This window comes from Temnothorax curvispinosus, unplaced genomic scaffold (genome assembly GCF_003070985.1).
Source record: "Temnothorax curvispinosus isolate PA1 unplaced genomic scaffold, ASM307098v1 QBEX01005330.1, whole genome shotgun sequence".
In the NCBI taxonomy this organism is placed as follows: domain Eukaryota; kingdom Metazoa; phylum Arthropoda; class Insecta; order Hymenoptera; family Formicidae; genus Temnothorax; species Temnothorax curvispinosus.
The window spans coordinates 21,958-29,798 of record NW_020215110.1 but is presented as its reverse complement, the minus strand read 5'-3'; the positions used below and the strand labels follow the sequence as shown (position 1 = coordinate 29,798).

General features: G+C 34.9%; 3 protein-coding genes across 3 annotated transcripts in view; 2 read left to right on the top strand and 1 right to left on the bottom strand.

The window, feature by feature from the left end:
- LOC112454775 (GPI ethanolamine phosphate transferase 2) overlaps positions 1–7,841 on the bottom strand; it is a 27,945-nt gene that overhangs the window by 9,249 nt on the left and 10,855 nt on the right. The gene's annotated exons all lie outside the window — the stretch shown is intronic.
- LOC112454779 (tctex1 domain-containing protein 3-like) lies at positions 7–6,026 on the top strand. The gene is made up of 3 exons (XM_025016357.1): positions 7–2,060; positions 3,991–4,184; positions 4,885–6,026. The coding sequence occupies exons 1-3, from the start codon at positions 2,013–2,015 to the stop codon at positions 5,048–5,050; spliced, it is 408 nt and encodes a 135-aa protein (XP_024872125.1). The 5' UTR covers positions 7–2,012; the 3' UTR covers positions 5,051–6,026.
- The window catches only part of LOC112454790, an 18,475-nt gene continuing 16,737 nt past the window's right edge, over positions 6,104–7,841 (top strand). Inside the window, 2 exon segments of the mRNA XM_025016378.1 lie at positions 6,104–6,490; positions 6,623–6,671. Coding sequence (XP_024872146.1) covers positions 6,260–6,490; positions 6,623–6,671 — 280 coding nt within the window. The 5' untranslated portion in view covers positions 6,104–6,259.

Here is a 7,841-nt window from a genome sequence, read left to right as displayed (position 1 = left end):
TGTCTTAGAGATGCTCTTTCGTCGCTTTGCTTTCGTTGAACGCGGTTCGCGTTTTTACGCATTCGACGTCTTCGAAGACGATCCGCCCGGAACTGCTCTAGTCGAGACTGTCGAAAGCTTCCGTCAAAGAGCCAATGCAATGATAAAAATGCAAAAAGTTTTAGACGCCTACCTCACACACACACACACACACACACACACACACACACACGCTCGTTATCAGTTTTGCAGAAATGTAAAATTATTGAATGCGAGTCTTTTGGAACCGAAAGAAGAATATTAAATAATTACGTTCACTTTGCAATATTTTTTTTATAAACATAAGAGTTTATGTAATTGTTTACGCACAATCATTAATCACTGTCCGTTCTGCGTAAACATTCCTAGTTGATTTCGTGCAAAAATTTAGTTGATTTACTTTTAAAGTAATTTAATTCAAGTTTAATTCGATTAATCACGACGTGATTTTGATTAATAAATACTCTTATTGTAATTACTTGCAAGTATGTTATTAATAGATACTTGTAATTACACAAGTATTTATGTAATTATATAGATAAGAGGAAAATGATTCTAAGAATTATAGATGATATAATTATAAATAATGAATATATGTACATATGTGTATTACTTCTAAAACTATTATAGTGATATTTTAGTTTCATAATTGTTCGATTATCGAAACTGTCTTTCTCTTGTGATCTTGCACGTTGAAATTTGGAAAATAATGACCGCGCGCATCGTGTCACCTTAGGATTTGTAAATGGAATTGACGTATCGATATATGTATGTAATATCAGTATATTTTAGAGACTATATTTTCACCGCACTATTGTGAAAACAAATCAAAAAGTGGCTCGACTCAAAATCAGAACGTACGCCGCCTCGTGCGTGCGCGCCTCAGAACATATTTTCATGTTTGCGTCCTACGAAACAGTGGAACATTGTCAGAATGTGTGTGTTCCTCGGATCAAGTATCTGTAAAACTCCAAAGGTTTTAAAAGAATCCGAGAAGCTTTCTACATCGCGTCCACAAATCCTTTTCGAAGCAAGCTTATGATCCCCCGGCTCTGATGGCAATGCTTATATTGCTGATGGCATACTTTTATTTTACGCGAGTTAAAAATTGATTACCGCCGGCGCAATACACGCAAAGAGCGTGTCTTACGGTTCGTACTCGAGATGTTAACAGAAAGAAAGAGTGGTTGAACGCGTCAAGTTATTAAGACGCGGCGTTTTCCGAGATTTCCGCGATCGAGAACATTGCTGGTGGAAATATTAAATATATTAAATACAATGTACAATGGAATAAAGATGATTAACAAGTATACATGTCTGTGTAATATACATATATATAACACTGTATCCCTGACCCCTGTAATAAAATATACTCAAGTGTTTTCGAAATCATGAGTAATATGTAAAATGTTTTAGAAATTCTATAAAGGTGTTGAATGTATAATAAGGAAAAAGACTGGTCGTGATGTAAAAACAATTTTCATAGGTTCTATATTCTCAAGAGAACATACGTGATATTCTCCAAAGATAACAAATTTTCAACAAAGGTTTTAAATAATAGTAAGATTTTAAACTTTTTGTAACGCGCCTGAGTAATTTCGTGAGTTATTGTATATTCTTGCGTTCCCCATATATTTTCTTTCCTGCATTCCCACAGAAAATTCACAGATCTGATCTAATTTTAATCTTTTCAACCTGTGTTTAAGCTCTTTTCTTCTCTCTCTCAATTTCTCTTGTAACATTTATATATATTTATTATCCAAATATATTTATCATTGCTTCCGTCGCGGTCGATCGATCTTCGCGGCGTTTCCAAGTAACTGATTATCGTTTACCTTAGATACGTAGCGCACCCTTGCAAGGATTAGTCAACTGGCTGTTATACTAGTTGTTATACAAAAGAGTGGGAGAATCTTTAGGGGAGTTGGGCTCCTTTGGTAAGAGGCCCATTTTGATCGATCCATCATAATATCAGAAATCAATATTATGCCGGCATGCCGCTCCAACTCGAAGCGAGTGAAAAAACTTGTGATGATAATGAGGTAAAAACACCAGTAATAAAAACCAAGTGATGGTGATTCTGTCGAGTCTCGTTGCATCACCGGAAATCACATTGATGTATGAAGAATACCAAGATCTTAATTTGATAAGTTGACAGTTCGTTTTTCAAAATCTCACGAATGGCGTGGCAACAATCTATACGTGGAAGATTTAAAAATATAACATAAAAACATAATTAATGAAAAATATATATATACCTATACACACACATATGTATATACATACACAATGTACAGAGTGATTCAGAAATACCTGTACAAACTTTGGGAGTAAGTTCTCCACACATAAACAAAAAAAAATGTCATATACACATTCAAATGTCATATGTCCGAAACTGACAGAAATCAGAATACCTACAACTACAATAACATATAACCAGTGTTATATATCTTCAGTTCACGTGTTTATCCACTTATTATAGTTTATAGTTTATAACAAATGCTCAAAATGTCCTCCACCTGCTTTAACCCTCAGGGTACGGACTGGGTTAGCGTAACCCGAGCGAATTTTGAAAGTAGCGCCATTTCAAAGGAAGTGAATGAGGGGGGTCCGTACCGGGGGGGAAAAATTTTTGAGGTAGCTACTATGTGAGCGCCAAAGGGCAGCGTCAGTCTACGCTTGGTGCTCAAGTTATACGATTTGAAAATTAAACTCGGGTAGTCTACACCCAGTCCGTACGGAACGTTACAAAATCCGTGTTTTTCAAACAAAAAAATTTGTGTTTTTCGAGTATTTGCTGCAGTAGAGTATTCTGGTATGTATAATTTACTATTTTTAATATACTTTTGTGCATTCTAACCTCAAAATGATGCTCTGTAGCATACCAGCATAACGTATCCGTGCATGCAATTTTTGTTATTTATTTATATTATACTAATCAATAACATCCAAAAGAACTATTTTTACTTTAAGATATTTTTTTTTGCGTTATTACGATAAATCAAGCAAGTAACGTTATATCGCTATCGCAAAAAAACGGGTATTTTCATAGTTCAAAAAAAATATACTTTTTGAAATGGATCAAAAAACGAATTCAGCCATTTCAAAGAACAACTTTTTAGCTTTCAAACGCGACTTAAAAAATGTCGATATCTTTTTTTTTTCATCAAGTTATGCAATTTAAAAGAAAAAATGAATTTTTATGAAAATTTTTTGAGAATGGTTTACATTTTCAAATGTATCTTTGTTTAAACAAATAAGGTAATAAATCTATCAACGCGATTGTATTTTTGAGAAAATTTCCAATCCAAAGAAAAAAAAATTTGTTTCAATTGATAAATTACAGCCCGATATACAGTCAATCAAAATCGCCGGGTTAGGCTAACCCATGTCCGCACGGAACGTAACTTTTTTATAGTCCGTACCCTGAAGGTTAATGCACGCATAGCATGGACACGTCGAATCATATTAGACTGTCGCACTCTGTCAAAGATCCCATGTAATGTAAGTTACAGGTGATTTTGTATAGGCATCTACGACGCGTCGGCGAAGCATCTCTTTATTTTACAACTTTAGTTGCATAAACTAGGGTTTTTACGTGTCTCCACAGATAAAAATCTAATGGATTTAGGTGCAGGCCTGAAATGTAATCTTTCGATTATAACTCATAAACCACACAACCATTTCCGGACATCCGGACGTATGTGCATATGACGTTTTTTTCTTGTTTGCGTAAAGACTCACCCCCAAAGTTTGTACAAATATTTTTGAATCACCCTGTATAATATAATGTATAAAATGTAAAATATATTTAATAACGTAAAACACATTTATAATATAGTATAAAGAATATACATATGTAATAGTAATACACATATACATATGTATATAATCAAATTAAGGGAAGATTAGACTAAAATTACAGAAAGAAGGACAACTTAAAGTTGTCGAAAATACAGCGATTTGTCGCAGGTACTGAAATATCAAAATACTTATCGCATGGAACCGCAGAATACGTTCAAGACCGATCTGGTGGACAAGATTGTGAGATCGGTGATGAACAATCGTTTGGACGAGATTACGTACGACGATGCGGAGGCCACAAAATTATGCGGCGATATCGCAACGGAAATACGGCGACGCGTGAAAAAGCTTAACTTTGATAGGTGCGTGATTGCAGAACGTGAATAGTCGAGCGCATAGACGGGCACGGAGGGCACGGATACCGTATGAAAATGATTTCTCGAAACATAACTTTATTATACATATATGGTTAACGTCGTAAAAAATAAAAATATATATTTTGAAAAATAAAAAATAAAAAATGAAAAAATTGTTATGTCACTGTTTTCAAGTACTCTTCCAATCATTCAACTTTTATTTTAACAATTCTTTTCTATCTTTTGTTAATCGATATTCGCCCTGAAAGAGAAAAACCGATTTTTTTCAAAGGAGTCTTTCATCCCCTAAACATACGATTTGGCACGTATTAAAAAATATATATCTCTTAGATTTTTGTATTTAACAACATATTTCAAAGAGAAATATATTTTAAATCGGTTCCGAACAGTTGTAACATGCCCCTATTACAGAGTTATTACTGACCGACTCTTATAATAAAACAACTAATATTCGTTTCGCTGGCTATTATTGTAGACCGGTGTTGTTAATATTAAATATAATAATTTTATTTAGTTATCCTAAATGCACGCCGCGAGATTGATATTTATAAGATTCCGGACATTATAAAAAATTCATTAATATTTGATTGTAAATGTCGATAAGTGTTTAGCTGCTTTAGTTACAGCTACTGAAATTCCTCGAATGTATAAAAAAATGTATTAAAAAAAATTTCTTCCCTTCCAGACACAAGATTATCGTCACGGTCACGATAATCGAGAAGGCCAGTCAGTCCGTGGAAAGGACTCTCGGTTTCCTGTGGGATAGCGAAAGAGATAAATACTCCGCCTTCTCTTTCGAGGGTCGTACTTTTCACGCTCAGTGCAGCGTGTTGGGTGTTTACTACGAGTAACGTACCTGAAGGAGGGATGCGATTTTTCTTTCGCGCTTCTTCTCTTTATTAAATATATAAGAGCACTGTAAAGAGCACGATAAATGTAATAATTTAACATAATAATTCTATTGAATTTAATCAATTCTACGCGGGCTCCTGAATACACAATACACAATCATATTCACGTTGGACATATAGTTTCTTAATATAATTCCTTCTTTATTTCCCAAGACGAACTGTGCGAACGTTACAATATATATTATATAAATATGTACAACATGGCTGAGTTAGACTGTTAGAAGAAGACTAATAAAACAAAAGAGAGATTCTTTCTGTTATTATAAATTGTCATTTTCAGTAGATAATTTAATATAATATTACCTTGTATTTACATTTGCTAATTGTAATATTATTAATTAATAGATATCTTTTCATTAACCCGGCATTTATATGATTCAGTTTAGATCGACTGCCACGCAACACGCACCATCGCCAGCATGAGATCCTTCATAAAAGGAGCCTTCGGCATTAGCCCCGAAATAGCCTAATTGTCAACGACACTTTGCCGCAGGTAATATTGACAAACCGGAAGCCGTACTGTCTCTAATTGTAAGAATACTGCACGGCGTGAAATAACAATAATTGAGAGAATCATTGTTTACGAGCGACTAAAAGTCTCAATCGTTCTAGCTGAAGAAACGTTTCTTTTAAGAACTTGTCTTAGAAACTTGAAAACATGGTGATTGTATATAGTTGATATAATTTCAAAGTGGAACAAAGTAATAAAAAAAAAATTCTTTTTGATTCCCCCTTTCGACCTGTCTTAAATTAAAAAAAAAAGATTAAAATAAACCATGTGTTTTTTAATTCGTATCATGATACGATAAACACTTGTTTGACTAATAAAGAAAATAAAAGAGAGAAAGATCTGTTCTAATCAATCAGTCAATCTTTCCAGCCAAGCTCTTTCCGCGCTGTGACATATCCTTTTGCCCAATTAATTATTGCACACACACACACACACACACACACACACACATATATATATATATATATATGACTTTATGCGATTTTTACGATTTTCTCTCAACGTCCTTAATTACTTGTTCATTTTGCGAAAGCCCATCTACCTAAATATAGTTAAATTGAAACAGGAGCGGCAAAGTACTAACCGGGTCCTTAACCGGGTCGCGCTAATTGAAATGGGTCGAAGAGATCGCGTGACGCATGTTTGAACATGAGACACCAGGCACAGGTCTAGGTGTTGTTGGTTACCTACCTAGGAGGCAACGAAGCTCGACGACCTCGCGCGGCAGTGCCACACGAACTGCCGTGGCGAACGGCGGCTTGAACGCTCTACCTCACGATCGCGAAGGTGCGCTGGTGCGCACGTTTACATTGTTTATACATCGGAGGCAGTCCTCCCGTCGGCCTCGTCGCGGCCGCAGCGGTCAATACGTTCGTATCGCAATTCGTTTCCGGTCTTTTGCCGAACAGGCTTTGTCAAGTCCGACCGACCCTTTAAACTTTCGAGTTTCCGAGTGTCCATCTTCTAAATCTAATTGTAAGAGATTTTCCATCTCTTCACAGCGCCAGCGTCTTAGATACTTGTCTGCGGTCACAAGCACTCCTGAATCTCGTATGTACGGCGATCAATCTGAATTCTCAACTTGATTGCTTCGTTTGTTAGTAAATATCTTACAATTACTTGTGCTTTAATAACGGATATTAATATTAATAAATTTAATATATTCTAAATATACTGTTGTATAATAGACATTTAAGTAGTCCAATGGCTGTTGATCTAGTCGAGTTTCACACGTATTTAATATTCAAAGATAGAAGCTATTGTGAAAAATGGGTCGAAGAATTTAGAGGCGTATAGGGGAATACATTAACAAAGATAAACAAGATATATCCGGTTAAGGTGGGTCCGCGTATCAATCTTGATGGAAATGAAGCGAAACGAAGATTGTTTGATGTTTATTCCGAGTCATGCTTCCATGTTTCTCGTAAGTCTCTGTGCCGCAAAAATCTCAAGTTTATACTGAAAGAAAAGATAATAGACATATACCAATTTTTCTTTTTATTAAAATTAAGAAAAAATAAAAGAAAGGAGTCATTATATAAAATATTATATCCATTCGCGTATTTAGTTTAGAATTGTTTAAACTTTTCTCCCATGTAAATCATATTTTAATTTTAGATGTTAAATATATCTATAAAATCAAATTAGTAATCCTAATTTTTAAATTTAAAATTGACATTTTTATTGATGCCCCGATGTTAAAATTCTCATTCATTGAAGCCTAACATAGGACTTGAATTTTAAAACTATGATAAGCTTCAGAGAGATAATAAATTATTGAATGTTTGAATGCTAGAGACAACGCGTACTGTTTGAACAGTTGGACTTTGAAGCTTTCGAATACTTGAGATCTTCAAAGTTCCTCTTTTATTTTTTCGATATCAGCTATCGAAAATTCTTAATTAATAAACTTCTCGCAATGTCTCCGTGTCGCTTAACTTAATGTTCTGTGTGTGAAATTGAGATCAGAATCTCTAATTCTCAGAATCTGTTCAGAATTCTCCGAACGCTACGATTCTTAGATCCGCAGATAAGACGCGATGAATTAATCCGGAAACGCTCGATTCGCGACCTTAGAGCTGACATGTAAAATTACCATATCACGCTTCAACGCATGCGAGAGATGATGATTTAATTCGCACTCCGGATTAAATATTGCGCGGTGAATCGTGCATCTCTCTCTCTCTCTCTCTCTCTCTCTCTCTCTCTCTCTCTCTCTCT

Coding starts and splice junctions, on each gene's coding strand:
- LOC112454779 (XM_025016357.1), top strand. CDS start 2,013: ATGCCGCTCCAACTCGAAGCGAGTGAAAAAACTTGTGATGATAATGAG. Junction 2,061..3,990: donor AAACTTGTGATGATAATGAG/GTAAAAACACCA, acceptor GATTTGTCGCAG/GTACTGAAATATCAAAATAC. Junction 4,185..4,884: donor AAAAAGCTTAACTTTGATAG/GTGCGTGATTGC, acceptor CTTCCCTTCCAG/ACACAAGATTATCGTCACGG.